At 39.7% G+C, this 18112-nt stretch overlaps 1 protein-coding gene across 2 annotated transcripts in view; it reads left to right on the top strand.

Annotated features, from left to right (window-relative positions):
* The window catches only part of LOC140211375 (ephrin-A5-like), a 200449-nt gene that overhangs the window by 170689 nt on the left and 11648 nt on the right, over nt 1-18112 (top strand). For both annotated transcript variants that reach the window (XM_072281054.1, XM_072281053.1), the window contains exon 2: nt 1789-2081. In XM_072281054.1, coding sequence (XP_072137155.1) covers nt 1789-2081 — 293 coding nt within the window. The remainder of the gene's footprint in view (nt 1-1788; nt 2082-18112) is intronic.

Here is an 18112-nt window from a genome sequence, read left to right as displayed (position 1 = left end):
TAAGTCTGACTGAGAAGAAGGGCTATGTACATTATTTCTTGATTTGTTACCTAATTCTATAAGGCGTTCTTAAAAATTGAACACTTGGAACAGTTCAATACTAATGCCTGTACTTTTGATTTTATATTTTTATGATTTTAAAGAAAAGCAAATAGCTTACAGTGCAGAGTTATCTCTGAATTTCCCAGTAAACACTTCTTTAATGACATTACCTAGTTTGTAAGCCTGCTTGTATGAATAGATAGAGAATACATAGAAATTTATGAAGTAAATTTTCATGTATTTAGTTGTTTACAGTTGTTATTTTATGTTTTCTCATGGTGTTCTCCTGTAAGTTGTGCCGACAGATTCATTAGAAGGTGATAATTTTGCAAACAACTTTGCCATTTCTCTGTCAGTCTGGAAGAGTTTTAAGTGACTAGTTTAAGTGAAAGTAGCTTTGTACCAGTTCAGTGACTTTAACAGGAACTAAATTTGAGATGAAAGTCTATGTCCAATATGTAGTCGCAAATTACTTAGTAAATACATGTATGTGCATGTAATGCTTAAGTGTTCCTTATCCAAAATGCTTGGGGCCGGAAGTGTTTCAGATTTTGTATTTTTTTGGATTTTGGAATATACGATGAGATAGTTTGGGATCGCCATCATTTCCAACTCTAAATTTATGTGTTACTGGAAAGCAGTCTTTATTTTAAAATTGTTCATCACACATATGATGCAGCCATTCAGTGTGTTAGATTTTCATCAGACAAATGTAATAAACTAATATCAAAACCTATTGGGACTCCAACTCTGAAAAAAAATCTTGTGAATCAGAATCAGGTTTATTATCACTGCCATATGTTGTGAATATTTTTGTTTTCTGGCTGCAGTACAGTGTAATACATAAAAGTCTATAATTTACAATCAGTAATATATATAAAAAAGATGAATAGTGCTAAAAGTGAATAAAGTAGTGAGGTAGTGTTCATGGTTTCGTGAACCATTCTGCAATCTGATGGTGGAAGGGAGGAAGCTGTTCCTAAAATGTTGAGGGTGTGCCTTCGGGCTCCTGTACCTCCTCCCTGGGGGTAGTAATGAGAAGAGGGCATGTTCTGTGTGGCAGGGGTCCTTAATAATGGATGCCACCTTTTTGAGTGATCGTCTTCTGAAGATGTCCTCAATGATGGGGAGGCCAGAGCCCATCATGGGGCTGGCTGTTTTTACCAATTTGCAGTTTTCTCCTGGTCCTGTGCATTGGTGCCTCCATGCCAGCAGTAATGCAACCAGTTAGAATGCTCTCCACAAGGCATTTGTTGAGATGTGCAACATCTGCACTAAAGACCTTCTCAAGAGGTCTTTAATGTAAGTGACAGGTGGCTCAATTTTCCAAGTAGAAAGGTGTAAACTATGCCATCTCTGATCAGTGGGTGGGTGTTAATCTGGAGCACAGAGGTACACCTGAATGGAACTTGTCTTATGGTTGAAGAGAAGCTATTTCACCCCGCGTAGGGGCAGAATTGTCATCCATGTTTACAAAAGAAAAAGGCAGCAATCTAAAGTTTCTGTTGTTACTTCTGTTTTGATTGTCTTCAATAATCACTGAGCCTATCTGTATTGATAAAAGTAAACTTTAAAAAAATGTACAGTTTGGAATGTACAATAACGTGGATTGAAGTATGTACGAGGTAAAGATTTCATTATTGCAAACCAACGTTTTGTTTTATGCTGGCTATTTTCTAATTGTTGACAGAGGTCATTGTGTAGTATGTACTCTTTCTGTTAAAACGAAATGTTTTTTCTTTGCAGGTTCCTGAAGGGTGATTTCCACATTGAAGTTTGCATCAATGATTACTTGGATGTTTTCTGCCCTCATTATGATGACTCTGTACCGGAAGACAAGACAGAGCGCTATGTTCTCTACATGGTGAATTACGATGGCTACCGCTCATGTGATCACACCTCCAAAGGTTTCAAGCGATGGGAGTGTAACAGGCCTTATGCATCCAATGGTCCCTTAAAATTCTCTGAAAAGTTCCAGCTGTTTACTCCATTTTCATTAGGATTTGAATTCAGACCTGGCCGGGAATATTACTACATCTGTGAGTATCACATCTGTCGTTTCCTTTCTCCAGCAATGTAAGAGTGATGTTGCACCACACAATGTCATTTCTGTTGTTGACAATACAATATATTTTCTAGAAAGTACACATATGTCATAACATACAACCCTGAGATTCATTTTCTTGCGGCATATTCGACAAGTCTGTAGAATAATAACTATAACAGAATCAATGAAGGACTGCCCACTGGGCAGTTCAGCCAGTGTGCAGAAAACAACAAACAGTGCAAATACAAAATGAAGAAACAATAGTAATAAATAAATAAGCAATAAATATCGAGAACTTGAAGAGTCCTTGAAAGTGAGTCAATTGGTCGTGGGAACATTTCAATAATGGGGCAAGTGAAGTTGAGTGTTACTTTTCAACTAACTTTAATTCACATTTAAAAAAAAACTTCCCATTATGCCTGATTAGAAATTCCTGTTTTGCATGTGCTTGCTGGGAATTTAATCCAAAACCTGATTTCCCTTAGTATGTTGCACAGCCTAACACCTGTCCAAGTCCTCTTTCTGTACAGTGGAAGCCGTGGGCTAGTGTGTCAATCCATTTTGATGTTATCTTTGGATCTAATAAGCCTGTGAATACTTTGAGTCATTAACACAGTAGTCAGCTTTATCTGAAGAGGAGAAGCTGCTCCTAGTTAATCGGGTCTGCTACACTGGGGAGAAAAGATGGGCAGGTGTTCTTCTGAAGAATTCTGCATCACCCACCCTGTCCACACCCTCAGTTCAGTTTATCTGTTGATGTCCTTTAGGCTACTAATATGCCTGTTATCCCTCCATATTCCTAATTCATGGCTAATCATGTGTCAGATCCACTACTACTCTGTAACCATTTTGATGTCTATATTCCTTCCCCAAAGTTATCCAACTCCCCTCCTAGTCCTCTCTGGTTCCCCACACCAACTGCTGCTGGGCCTCACAAAAAAATCACTACTCCTACTGTGAGCTTTGGCCTACCACTGAATACGGTGGAAAGCCCTTTTCCGTACGTGCAGGGTACTGTGCGACCATACACAGTGCTCTGGGGTTAGTGCACAATTCAGTGTGGTTTCTCCCGGAGGCCCTGATCAAGAAGGTGCTGGAAAAGCTTTCACAATCATCTTTTCAAATTTAAAAAAAATGGTCTAGGAATTTTGATGAGAAGCAGTAATATCTTCAGCATGTGAGAGGAAGTTTCTTATGGAGCAGAAAATGATGATGAAGTTTTCCATGCTGACTCAGTCCACTCAAAAATTTGACGAGGGATTACTTGTCACATTTTAACCAGTGAAGTATTTTCCACATCGAATGCCTCTCCCATTCTCAGTACAATGCTTCTTTGGAGAATTGCTGGAATACTTAGTGTTTCTTTTCTAGGATTATCATTTCAAGTTCATGACCTTTCATTGGAAGATCATCAGTCCTGCTTCACAGACACTGTCTGACCTCCTGTGTCTTACCAGCATTTAATTTTAATTTTATTTCAGATTCCTGTCCCCTGAGATATTTTACATTTGGAAGGCTTTAAAAGCTCTGTTATCTCTGAAACAGTGGAGATAACTACTATTATAACAGCTATTAAAACTCCTGTAACAGGGATACCCTCTGGAGTAGGACCCAGTTCAGTATTGGAAACCAGACTGAAGAAGCCTCTCCTTCATTTACATTTTTAATTACTGAACTTTAGTGCAGCCTGCCATACATCACTGTTCAAACCCCAATCGCCCCACTGCAGGTTTTGCTGACATCTCCTGGGCCCCACGCCACCCATGAGACCACCCTCTGAGCTCTGATTCAATTACTTAATCCACGCTCACCAGGTGTCTCCTATCTGACCCCGTCCTCTGTCCCCTCAGCATATATTCACTCCAAATCCGAGGTGTGTAGCTATTTCACTTCCCATATTCTGCAGTGGTGCAGTCCACAGATGGAAGTGTCTAAGGCCCAGTCAGCAGTGCCCGGCCTCCTTGACCTCTCTGAATTTACGAGCAATGGGCCCAACATCCAAGACAGTTGGTAGTATGCCATGTGACAACAGATTAATCCAAGCCTCTATTTTTGAACGCTTCAGTCACCCAGAAACATGGCAAAACTATGAAAAGTGATCAAACTATTAAAACATGTAAAAATTAAAATATAATTCAAATATAAAAAAATCAGAAGCTCTGAGAAACTAATCAAAATGCTTAAGTAAACAGAAGCAGTATTTAGTTTTGAAAAGCAAATTGACCAAAACTTACCTTGATCTCTCAGTAGTTCTTCTACATCCAGGTGAATGGAGACCGTGTTCCCATGATGTATTATCAGGTTAGATTTGTGAGGTGTGAATACTGGGATCCTACTACAGCTTTCCACCCGCTCTGCGGGCGGGACCAACGTTAACATGCAACCTAGGAGACAGTGGCAAATGAGTTCAATGAAAGTACAGAGTGGCCAGCATTTCCTTGCTAAACTTGGATCATTGCCCTGAGTCTCAGTTAAAGGTCCTGTAAGTGAACTTTGAAGTCCCCTCGATGTGGAGTTATTCAGTCGGAGGAAAATACTTTATTAGACATTAATCAATAATGGCAGTTTGGAGCATACTATTTACATAAAATATACCATATCTCAAAATTGAACTTGAGGCAGTAGTACAATGAAGAGTAATTCACAAGAAGAAATGCAATTTTAGGATACCACAGAAGCAAAGTATTGAGATTTAGAAATAATGTTCAGGAATTATTTAGCATATGGGGAGAGAGAAGTAGCAAGCTGAAAGGATAAGTTGCTTTCCTTCTCAAAATCAGCTAACTGACCCTTTGAAGATCTTCATCATTTTACTCTAAATTCATTCTTCCTTGCTTTTCATGAAAAAAATGTCTTAATTCAAGCAAGGTATTAATTTGTGATCGACTCTTAATCCTCATACAATGTTTGAACTGAAGCTGAGATCTCAGCAGTGGGAAATATCAACAAATAGATTAGAGCAGTAACTTTTTAAAATAATTGCTGATTTGGATCCAGTAGCACCTTCTTTAGAAGTTGCCCATTTTGGGCACTGTGCTCAACTATTGGACGTTTATAACGGATAACTAAGCATTTTCACTTTAGTTGGTGGCCGGCACGGTTTGTAGCAGTAAACGCAATGCTATTCCAGTTCCAGTGACTCAGGTTCAATTCCGCCATTCTCTACAAGGAGTTTGTACGTTCTCTCCTTGACCACGAGGGTTTCCTCCCACATTCCAAAAGATTACTGGGCTACGGTTAGTAAATTGTGGGCATGCTTAAAAGTTTGGCTTTATTTGTCACGTGTACATTGAGCATCAAAACATCCAGTGAATTGTGCTATTTTACACCAACAACTGACAGAGTCCAAGGATTGTAGCTTGCAAGGGTCACCACCCCTCTGGCGCCAATACAGCTTCCCACATGTTTGGAATGTGGGCGGTAACCAGAGCACCGGAGGAACCCAATACGATCACAGTGAGAACGTACAGACTTTGTTTGAACTGGAAGAACGGTGACACTTTTAGGTTGGCCCCAGCGCTTCCTCGTCAGTTATTGATGCAAACAATGCATTTCATTCTATGCTACAATGTACGAGGGGTGATTGATAAGTTTGTGGCCTAAAGTAGAAGGGGTCAATTTTAGAAAACTTAGTGCATTTATTTTTCCTACGTGTACACACTTAGTCCAGTGGTCGTGGAGCGTACGGATCCCCTGTTTGGTAGAAGTCGGTGTCCTGGACCTCCAGAAAGTGGTCCACAGCAGGGGAGATTGATAAGTTTGTGGCCTAAGGTAGAAGGAGATGAGTTATTAACTTCAAACTTTCTGCATTTTCACTCAAAGAGTTGAACTGCACGTGCATGTAACGAGAGCGGTATAACTCATCTTCTTCTACCGTAGGCCACAAACTTGTCAATCACCCCTGCTGTGGACCACGTCAAACAAGAAGGGATCCGTCTGCTCCACGACCGCTGGACTAAGTGTGTAAATGTAGGAGGGGACTATGTTGAAAAATAAATGTGCCAGGTTTTCTAAAATTGACTTCTTCTACCTTAGGCCACAAACTTATCAATCACCCCTCGTACATATGACAAATAAAGATAATCTTCAAATCTTTTTTCTTTAAATAATGCAGTGTATATGTATTTGCCCTTGGCCTTCAACAGAAAGTCCAGTAAATAGTGTAAGAGAGCTGACCTGTATCCTTGTGAGATTTTGTGTGCAGGCTCCAAAATTTGCTAATAAATATCCACAAAATTAATTCTCTGTTATGTGGCCCCTGTGACTATCTTGAACTTTTCTGCAGAACATACAGTGGAATGTTCCTACGCTACCATAGCACCACAGGACGAATGCTTGACTGGAGTCACAGAGGAATTCCAGTCAATCCCTTTAAAGAGCTTGCAGTTTTAAAAGCCAGAGAAGGTTAGACTCCATGTGGAGTCAGACAACTTTGTCACTTGTATAGTTATTTGTATTTTCTCCCTAGCACCACAGTTCTTCCAGAAACCCCACAGGCCTGTTGCTTGGGTGTTGAGTGAAAAGACAATAACATTTAGTCATATCCTTCACTGAGAAGATCAAGTGCAAGTGTCTGGATGTTTGCAATGTCCCTCTGAGACAGGAGGGCATGGGAACCATTAAAGGGAAGGGGAAAAAAACAGTTACCAAGTATCTGGTAGTTGTGGAAACCTTTATTTTAAAACAAATTTGATATTCATCATGATTTTTAAATTGGCAGATGGAGTCTTTTATTTTTATTGTACTTCAGCAGTGAAAGCCATGTTGAAATTCTCTTACTAATTTAATAACTGAGACTCCTAGAACAAAAGGTCACTGGAGGAAATGAAGTATATGAACCACTGAAGCAAAGTTTTTATTTTACCTTAAAATTAAATGTGCATTTGGTGATAAAAAGTAGTGGTAGGTTATAGAAAAGTACATGGTTTTTGACAGAAAATAAAGAAAAAGATCATAACAGATTTAATCTTTCCGTGAAATAAATGTGCGAGCTAGTCATTTTTTCTGGCAGTGCGCTGTAGCTATGTGCCCTGGGAAATTATAAGCAAGTCTTAGAAGTATTTTGTTGGTTTGAAGTAGAAGAAATTCCTCCACTTGAATTCTCATGGGTGCTAGTTAGTCTTGCTAAGTCTCACCTCAACTTAAAGTAGGGAGAATAAAAACGCCCAGAACACCTCTTGTTTCTGCTTTTCCCTGAGCTATCTGTAAAAGAAACTCCCTGTTAAACACTGCAGCTGAGTTATGAAGGTTAAGTAGAAAGCTGTGAAGACTGATCTGTGCAGAGTCAGACATTCATTGCAAGCATCTGTTGGGAAGGAGAAGAAAAACATTTCCAACAAACTGACTTTAACAGATTAAGCAAATTCTCTACTCAAATTAGTGCAATTTACATTGTCAAAATTGTGTCATAACACTCTCATTGAAAGTTCACCCATTGATAACCAATTCAGTAGACCCACTTAATGTCTTCTTCAAAGAAATCTAAGTGTTGCAGAAGTTTGGTTAGCGTGGGTACAGTGAAACTAGACCTAGACAAGGTGACCTTTAAGCTGCAGCCTGTATTGTCATTGGGCCTTGCACGTACGTTTATTTCAGTGTTATCCAAAATAAATAGGTTCAAATTAATGTCTGGTAATTTTACTATTTTTTATATATTAACACATGCTGGTTGCCAAATGCATTACTAAAAACATTTTTAACTGCCACAGTAAACAAAATAGTTACCATAGTCCTTATATAAAGATTAACTGTCCTAGCAATTCATTTAACAGAAACCCAATTTTACTTCATTGTGTTCCAGTTCAGTGCAAGACATCACAATAAAGATGATTTGTTGAGCCTCTGATAAAATTAGATGGCAAAGACAGAAGCCGGTGTAATTCATTTGAGCAAAAGAAACTAGTTAATCAACAAAACTCGTGTGGGATAAAATCAAATTGAGGCAATATTTCTTAATTCTGGCAGTCCAAGCTTTCAAGTTTGAAAGGAAAATTACCCATTCAGCCAGTTGAAAAGCAGTTGATCTAAGATGTGTTTTGTTCACCCTTATGTAAGAGGCATGGACTTCAAATAGGTGCCACTGTACAATAAAGGAAGACTTTTCAAGTGCTTCATGTCTGCAAACAGGCCTGATTAATGTTATTAAACAAAGGGAATTATATTGTGAAAATGGCCTATGACTTTTGACATTGAGCTGTGAATTAGCATATCTGATTTTTAAAAAAAATAACATGCAGACAATGATCTACCCCTTGGATCTATTTTCTTTAAAAAATAACACTGACAACAAATAATTGATGTAAAGACCCTAAAGGAATTAGCTTAGTTCATGTATATTTTATTTTTAGTACTAATTCTTTCATTCATAACAAGCATTGAAAATGCAATGATTTTTAAATAATGTATCTCCCTTGGTTGCACTGCCTTGATATTGAAGAAAAACTGTGTTTACTGACACTTCCCACAAACGTAACAGTCAGTAGTGTTTTACCACATGAGTTTCAACTATAGAAGTGCTTAATTAATAACTGATGAATATTTTGTTATTTACATTCCATCGCACAACGTGTCTTCCTTCCCCTCCTGAGCAATCGAACACACTGGCCATTTGTTGGTTAGTTCACATTTCACACTATGGGGAATTGAGAGGATGGAGTATTTAGCAAAGAGGTCCATTTGCAGCAGCCATTGCATGCTTCGCTTCTTCCTGGTCATTTAACATCTGCCTACTGAGATGTTTCAGGGCCAGTTTATTTGCTTTTTCGTGCGATGATTATGACTTGGCTTATTATTCCCTACCGTAAGAGGGCTGATGTACGCAGATTTTGCCATCTTGAATTTCCGACTAGACTCTGCAATGGAATTTATCCTTATTTTAGTTTGGCCTATTTATAGAAACCATTTTGCTGAATCTACTTTAAAAATCAATTTTTATTCCCTTGATTTTTTTCTGTTTATGCACATGGTATTTGATTGTCCCCTTTATCAATTCCCCTCTGCTACAGTTGCCAATTAGAGCTCAGCTGTTCTGGCCTTGTACATACCAGGTGGTGTAGTGGCATCTGCACTGGACTTCCAGGCAAATGGTCCCGGGTTCGAAACTGGCCGGCTCCGTACACTCTTACCCTCCATGCTGGGTTGAGCTTTGAGCTCGCAACTTGGCCCCTTAAGACACAGACAAAAATGGTAAAGAAAGGGCAAGATTGCCACCCAATGTGCCACAAGGCATGGAAAGCAACAACAATGCACCTGATGTCAAGAGTCACTTGCAACCTACATTGATTGAGGTCGATTCCATAAGGTGCACTGAGGAGACTTTTAAACTTGTGCGGCTTTCCCGTCCACTGTCACTACTATGCTCAAAACGTGGGGATTTGATGGAACTTCTCACCAGACTCAGATCTTCCCTTGGGAACAATCACCTCAACTTGGAGCAAGCTGATGCTACAAACATTAAACGTCTGCTCAGATATTGCTACCAGAGGATCCTTGAATCTTCCCCAGGAGAAAGCTCTGGGCTTTGGATCAACTGAGGACCATTTGACTCATGGGGTGGCTGATTTTGCAAGAATTCCCGAGGCTTTTCAGATGAAAGGGATGTTTCTCACTTGCATCCACACTGAAAGAGGTGGCTTCCTTTTACTCTTCAATTTTTGAAGAGGCTGCTAATATAAATGGGGGGAATTGTTACTACTGACCCACATTCCTGAACTCTACACACCACCTAATCTTCCTCTTTGAATTCTGGTGTCCCCCCCCCCCCCCCGTGCATAAGCACAGCAGGTCTAAACATCACCTGAGCTTGAGATAAACCACCATCCATATATCGTGAAAGCACAAGTTTAATGGCAAGGGCTGCTGTGATTGCAAGTTCTTGTGTATATTTTCAGCATAGTTTGCATCAGACCTTTCATGACCAGAGGGACCTGCAAAAAGGCAGGAACAATTTCTTAATGCGCTGCAATCATTTGATTTTAGTGATACTGCTGAAGAATGCTTGTTGAGGTTTCATTGGTTTTGCGCTATTATAGAAACAAATACCAATTCAGATTAGGTCTTAGCAGCCAATACTTCCTGTTGTGAGCCGAGAGTATGAGGTAAAGTAGAAATGTCATCCCAGCATGAGGTTAACTGATTTGTGACTTCTAACTCTGTTCAGTTCAGATTAGGAACTGTGAAACAGGACTTGATCCAATGTCCATAATGGTGATATGACAAAATATAATGGTTCAATTGTGACTTTTTATAGTTTTACACAAGAAATATTATGTGAATAAATAATCATGGAATCGCTCTAGAAGTAGATTGTGGTGAACGTCTCTTACTGAAACTAATAAATCAAACCAATTGTTCTTTTATGGAATTTGTTGAGTGAAATCTCAAGGTAATTTCTATAAGTTGTTATATTTTCAGAACAGGCTCACCCAGCCGTTGGTTCCTTTATTCACAAATGCAGGTCTTCCAGAAGCTCAGGCATCCTTGATGATATTTTACTCTATGTGAGAGACAGGAAGAATCAGTTGTGATCCTGTGAGCAGGAACATAAATAAGATGAGGAAAACCCACACTCCTGCAATATGTCTTGCATTCCAGCACTCAAATTTGTTGCATTGCATTTAAAGAAACACAAGGAAACAGCGTTATAATGCATTAATTGCCACCCATTACAGTATATTTATAATAGTAGAGTACAACACTATGAAGTAAACTTTTAAGCTGCTTTAAGATTTTTGGTCAAGTTGGTTATTTTGTAAAGTGGCTTTTGGTTTCTGATCAGTAATAAAAACACAGTCAGAGAGCAGATACTTTTATTTTTTAAAGGAGTGTTCAAATGTATTATTAAGGTATGTACGTATATCATATACAACCATGAGATTTATCTTCTTGCAGGCAATCACAAAACAAAGAAACAATAAAATTCACTAAAAACACACACACAACACAAAACTGCCACATATCCAATTTGCAAAAGATGACGAATTGCGCAAATAGTAGAAAAATGTAAACAAGAGCACGTAGAACGTGAACTAACAAGAGAAAATCTGAAGATGCTGGAAATCCGAGCAACACACACACAAAATGCTGGAGGAACTCAGCAGGTCAAGCAGCGTCTACGGAAAAAAGTACAGTCGACGTTTCGGATCATCAAAACTATCAAAACCATCGTCTTCAGTACTCGCCACAAACTCTGTTTCCAAGCTGTCAACTTTCAGCCCTCTCCTAGTTAACTACCTGAACTGAAACAGACTATTTTCAACCTTGGTGCCGTCTATTCTAACAGGGTGAGCTGCAGACAACTCATCTACTCAATCCGTAAGACCACAAGGTTCCAGTTTTAGATTATTGCTCTTTTTTAAACCTGCCTTGGTTTTTTTTCTGCTGCAGGATTTCACTCTCTTGGTTGCCTCGATTCTAGCTTATTCCACTGGTCTCCCACATTTGAGCCTTTCCAAAACACTGCTGACCATGTTCCCAATAACATCAAATCCAAAGTTCAAAGTAAATTTATTATCAAATTACATAAATGTCACCATATACAACCCTGGGGTTCATTTTCTTGTGGGTATACTCAATAAATCCATAATAGAATAATATCAATGAAAGAGAGCCTCACTTATCACACCTGTGCCTGTGAAGCCTATTGGATTCTCCTTCAGTTCGAATATTTTGACTCTATCCCCTCCAGCCTTAGAATTATCAAACTAGGTGGCATCCATGGAGGGGAATAAACAGTCACTATTTCAGACCATGATCCTGCAATAGCCCTCATGCTGATGAAGTCATCTTGTAGAATTTGGTCCTAGCTGATGGGAAGTATGCATTCATAGTCTCACTATGATCTCTTGAAGCATATGAAAACTTAAAAGTTCATGTGCTTCAATGAAAATGGAGGGCTTAAGTGAAAGGGAAGGGTTAGATTGATCATAGCATAGTTATGTGTTTGGCTCAACTTCATGGGCCAAAGGGCTTGCACTGTGTTGTATTGTTCTATACTCTAAAGTATAATGTGAAAAAATAACATTTTTGTTAAAGAGATCTAATTTATTATTTTTCGTTGAAGGTAAATTGGCAGTCTGAGAAGCAAATTTTCGGTAACAAGATCAATTGAAATCAAGCTAAATGTATCATATTCAAAATTAAACAGAATAAATATCTAACATCATGTATCAGTGTTTACATATTAAGTGAATAATAGAGTGCTGTCTGGAAAAGCTGAAAATTTCTCTTTGAAATATTATTCGGCTAAACTTAGTTTTGATTTCCTCTGTCTGTGGAATTTGTATCGTAAATTTTTAGCCTCTTTTAAGGGAACTATTTCCTTCTAGAAAGTGAAATAATAGCTCCCTAAATACATCTGTAAATTGAAGATTTACAATATTAAAGTATGATGATAGTATCATTTACTGTATATTTAGTTTATTGATTTTTGAAATTAAACCAATAATTTGTTTTAAAGTGACATCTTTGTAAGGTATAAAATATATTAATGCACCAATACCCGTACCTCTTGTAAACCTTCATTATAATTTCCAATAGTACTGTTCAGGTACAACTGGTGTCTAAAATGCACATTTTAAATGGGAGTTCTTTCACATTCAAGAAACTGGAAAATTTAGCCCCAGAGGTTGGGTTTGAATAGGGATTTGATAATGAAGTATGATATAGCAGTGTGGAGTGTTTCTAAAGTTGATTTGGGAGTTAACATCTTGTAATTCCATTGCCTTTGCTGGACTGGGTGAAGAGCATAATATGTTGAAACCTGGGATCTGTAGAGCAGGGATGTGTTGTAAGATGTAATGGGGTAATACAGGGAATTTTAGATGTGATCCAATTTCTTGAAATCAGTGTGCATGAGAATCTCAAACCTGAAGAGCCAATGGAATTTAAATGGATGCAGATCATCTGTGAATGTGACAAAAATTAATTAAAAAATTAACATTCTTTGAAGATTTATAGCAGCAAATTATTAACTTTGAAGAATGGATTGATAACTTCCAGATGTGCTTTCCACTGCTGCTTTGCTTTTGCAGGAGCCTGACAGAATTTTCTTGTAAATTTGGCAAATATTCTCTGGAGTTCAGAAGAATGCAAACAGATTTTAATTTTTAAAAAGGCCCAAAATGTGTGCCCTGTGACTAGGGAATCCAAAATGAGTGGGCATCATCTTAGGCTAAGGAAGTGACAATTTAGGAATGGGTTGTGGAAAATTTTTTGTTCGTAGAGATGGTTCTAAATCTATGGAATTCTCTACCTTTAGAGCAGGTGTTCTCAACCTTTCTTATGCCGTGGACCAATATCATTAAGCAAGGGGTCTGTTGGCCTCACGTTGTTTTAGAGGATTGTGGTTTCTCAGTTGTTAAGATCATTCAGAACTGAGATCGATGGATTTACAGGCATTAAGGGAATCTGACGTCAAGGAAGGTGGATTTGACATGCAGAAACAAATGACAGAGCAACCTTGATGAGTGATAAAACTACTGCTTCTCTTTCTTGTATTATTACAATCTGTATGATTACGTTGACCGACAGGTGTAGGCTCGAGATTCAGATGAGTAGGCCATCATTCCGTATTGTCCACTGCTGCCTTCTTTCAAGTTGCAACAGGAGTATTTAATACCTATGAATTCTAGTGAGGGAATATAACATGCTACTAAAGCAACACCAACTCAGGTGGATGGGTCACTTCTCCGGGTGCCTAGCTCAAGTCTCTCCAAACAGATCTTTCACTCCCAGTGGAAGGAAGGTCACCGAGCCCCTGGTGGGCAAAGGAAATGCTTTGAAGATAACATCAAAATCAGTCTGAAGGAATTTGACATGACATCTAAAAACTAGGAAGGCATTGCATTCACAAGATGCACCTGGAGGAAATCTGCTCGGTAGGGAGCTGTGTTACATGACAGTGGCCTCCGCCAAGCCGCAGAGAACAAGTGGCAGCTGGGAAAGGAGAGACCGAGCAACTGAAAGACCCGACCACTAACCACAGCCACCACTTACTCTTACTGACACTGCACCAGAATATGCAGATCCCGGATCAGTCTCTACAGCCACCTGATGCACCACCAATAGACTACGTGTTGGAGAACTTCGTACTCAACTCGAGTGATCGCAGTGCCACTACTATTGCAGCAGAGTAAAACTGTCAGTCTGAACGTTGCCTCTTTCACTCTAGCCACAATGCACAGTGGAAATTCCCACCGACTAAATCTAGTTTAAAACTGCCGGTGTGTGGCTTATATTATCCTGTCAGATGGCCAGTTGCTTGTGTTAAATAAAACTACAGCTTGTATATGTAATGGGGAAATTTAGAGTGGGTTAGGGGTTACTAACTTCTCATGTACCAAGACATTTGGGATGGCAGTGAGAATAGATGCCAGCTTTTTTGAACTGTCGTGTTTTCAACTCTTGTAGTTCTCATAATTGTTGTTGCTCTCCTCGTTGTCTGGGAATGGTAATAACAGCCTCTATCTAATTACACCTGTAATATATGCCTCCTTGGAAACGTGCCAGCTTTAACTGTGTTTCTGACAAAACTCAAACATCTGGTGTTGTGCGCAGCAGTTAGCGCGGCCTTATTACAGCTTGGGGCGTCAGAGTACGAAGTTGTATTACAGCGCAGTCTGTAAGGAGTTTGTGCATTCTCCCCATGACCACGTGGGTTACCTCCAGCCGTTCCAGTTTCCTCCCACAGTCCAAAGAGGTACCAGTTAGTGGGTTAATTAATCATTAAATTGTCCTAGGGTAGGGTTAAATACGTGGATTGCTGGGTTGCACAGTTCACTAGTCTGGAAGGGCCTCTTCTGTGCTCCATCTCTTATTATATAAGTAAACAAATAAATAAAGCTTTCTCTCTCGAGACTTGTTCTGGAAGCTCAACAAGGTGTGGAAATGCTCACATAGTTTCCAAGTGAGAGGCAGGTAACCACCTGCTTTATATAATAATATTGTCATCAAAATGACTTTGAACTCATAACTGCAAGCTATGAACTTCATACGCATTGTTTCTGCTCATTTTGCTTGGCTAATGGGGCCCCGAGTGACTTGCAACATTAAATTTATATTGCTAAATAAATGCAGCTTTGAACCAAGCTCATGAATTTCCACTCACTCCGGAACTGTTTCGCAGCTTTTTATAAAAGGGCTGTTGTGGTTGTGAAATTATAATTGACCAGTCAGTGATAAATATGGAACAAATGCTAAGGTCGTGTCTGGCATCGTTAAGCTTTCTAGTAAGAAAGGGAACATGAGATAGCCGTAGAGTTCACGGTAAAGCTTTCATCAGTTACTATCTTTCAGGGTTATACTCTGTATTGACAGGTTGAGTTCCTTCCTGTATAAGGTCTGATCTCTGCACTGAGCAAAGTTAATAGGGAACAGAGCCCAACAAAGGCTGATTGATCCATTATCACATCAGGGGCACTCTTTTAAACACAGCTCACTGTGGCATCATACAAATAGCTAATGTCTAGTTTAGGGACTCTTGGGCACCAACCCTTTTGTGGATTTTTTTTTTAATTCATGCTGTTCAAAAGTATAAGAAACTTAGTTAATTCCAAGTCTTGATTTGTCAAAAGCTAAGTGAACTCACTGTATCTTATTAATCTTTTAAATTTTGCATTTATAGCTTGGCCTGTTCTGCTTTTTTCCATGTGTAGCAGTCCCATGACTGCACCATCTCCCCCCTTTATTTGTTTAGAGATACAGAGCAGTAACAAACCCTTCCGGCCCAGTGAGCCTGCGCTGCCCAGTTACACCCATGTGGCCAATTAACCTATTAGCCTGGAGGTCTTTGGAATGCAGGAGGAAACCCGAGTACCCGGAGTCATGCAGTGATGGGGAAAACATAGAAATTCCTTACAGACAGTGGCTGAATTGAAACTGTCACTGGTGCTGTAATGGCATTACGCTACCATGCAGCCTTTAACTTAGTAACTCTGATTTTCTGATAAATTTTCTTTTACATTTGTATATAATTTCTCTCCTTTTTTTTGGGCATGTGCCTGTGTGCGTGCGAGTTTGTGCGTGTGCGTGCGCGACTGTGCGTCTGCGTGTCTTTTTCGTGGCTTTTACAAGGCGTGGAGCGAGTGAGAGAGAGACTGTGTGGCGTGCCACTCCTTGCACAGACGTTTTTCGCAGTATTTTCCCTTTATTTTACGAGGTTGAGTTGTGATCGCGATGTTCAACCCGGCACGGATGGAAAACGTACTTGGGAGTGGACTCAACTAGTTTCAAACCCGGGAACCTTCGCAACCAGGTCTGGCGCCAATGTCGTGCACCACCAGCCAGCCCTATATATCATTTCTCATTTTTGATCCCTCACTCTTTCTCTTACAGCCTGGATATTCTGCTCCATCACTATCTTTCTTCTCAATAAGACTTTTGGAAGTTTTTCACTGCTTACAAATGAATGACTAGTTTAAAACCTTCAGGTTATAAAGCAATGATCTTATTGCATAGATCCAGACTTGCAAAATTCACGTGGAAACTGCTGTGTACATATCTGTTTTCTGTTGGATGAAGATATACCCAGAGGCCACTTTATTAGGTACACCTGCACACCAGGTCATTACACAAATATCAAATCAGCCAGTCATTTGGCAGCAGCATAAAAACATGCAGACATGATCAGGAGGTTCATTTGTTGTTCAGACAAAACATCAGAATGGGGAAGAAATGTGATCCAAGTGACTTTGACTGTGGAATGACTGTTGGTGCTAGACGGGGTAGATTGAGTATCCCAGAAATTGCTGATCTCCTGCGATTTTCCTGCACAACAGTCTCTTGAGTTTACAGAGAGTGGTGTGAGAAACAATAACCATTCAGTGAATGGCACTTCTGTGGGTGAAAACGCCTTGTTAATGGGAGAGATCAGAGGAGAATGGCCAGACTGATTTGAGGTAACAGAAGGGTGATAGTAACTCAAATAACTATGCAACAGTTGTGTGCAGAAGAGCATCTTTGAACATACAACACATCAAATCTTGAAGTGGATGGGCTACAGCAGCAGAAAACCAGGGACATACATTTAGTGGCCACTTTAGTTGGTACAGCATGTACTTAGTGAAGTGACCTCTGAGTATATCTTATTAATCTTCTTTTGAAGATGATCTGATGGATTAGGAAACAGCTAATAAGCCTTTTATGTAATTGCCAACACTGGACAGAAAGTGTTGGAAAGAAACAGTTTGGGCTGAATGCAGTAGAGTGGAGAAGCCAGACTTACATTTGAGGCCACTGATATTGAGTGCTTCAGCACTTGCTGTTTTTATTTCAGATTTCCAGCACTATTTGATTTTTGCTTTAGCTGCCGGTGGGATAGAATGTCTGCCCAGACGTCCAACTGCTGCTCACCAGTGCCTGTGGCTAATATGCATGCTGATCAGGAAGCCTGAGCAGTCGTTGCTAAACTCCTGTCGGAGTTTGCCGAGATGACCCACGCTGTGCCCCTCACCGGTTATCAGTGTACAGGCCCCTGTCCGGCTGGTGGCATAATCCCTCTGTCTATAGTTGATTGATATTTTTCAGCTGTAATGGTTTGGGATATGATGTGATTTACTTTCCACTATCTGCTCTAACAAAAAAGAAGATTCAGCTGAGTTGTTTTGATGGACTTTACATGTTCATCACCCTGAAGGGAACATTAAAAACAATACATTTAGGGACGGCTTCTAATTTCATGTCATCATTTGCCTAAAATATCCCTGCTTGCTTGGCTGGCATAATATCGAGCCATAGAACAATCCAGCCTAGGTATAGGTCCTTCAGCCCAAACAATCCATACTGACCATGGTGCCCACTCAGCTAGTCCCAGTTTCCTGCATTCAGCCAATCTCCCTCCAACCCTCACATCCCTCCTCAATGATGCACACTCATCTAAAAGAGTGGTACATATAAAACTGAAATTCTTCTCTACAAAACCTCTCCAAGTTCCTCTTAAGTGATACTATTACGCCTGCCTCAACCCTTCTCTGGTAGATCGTTCCATCTACTCTCCACACTTCGTGTGTAAAAAAAAATGTTGCCCCT

This window comes from Mobula birostris, chromosome 17 (assembly GCF_030028105.1).
Source record: "Mobula birostris isolate sMobBir1 chromosome 17, sMobBir1.hap1, whole genome shotgun sequence".
NCBI lineage: Eukaryota > Metazoa > Chordata > Chondrichthyes > Myliobatiformes > Myliobatidae > Mobula > Mobula birostris.
Note: the sequence above shows the minus strand (reverse complement) of the source record. Positions and strands in the feature narration are given on the sequence as shown.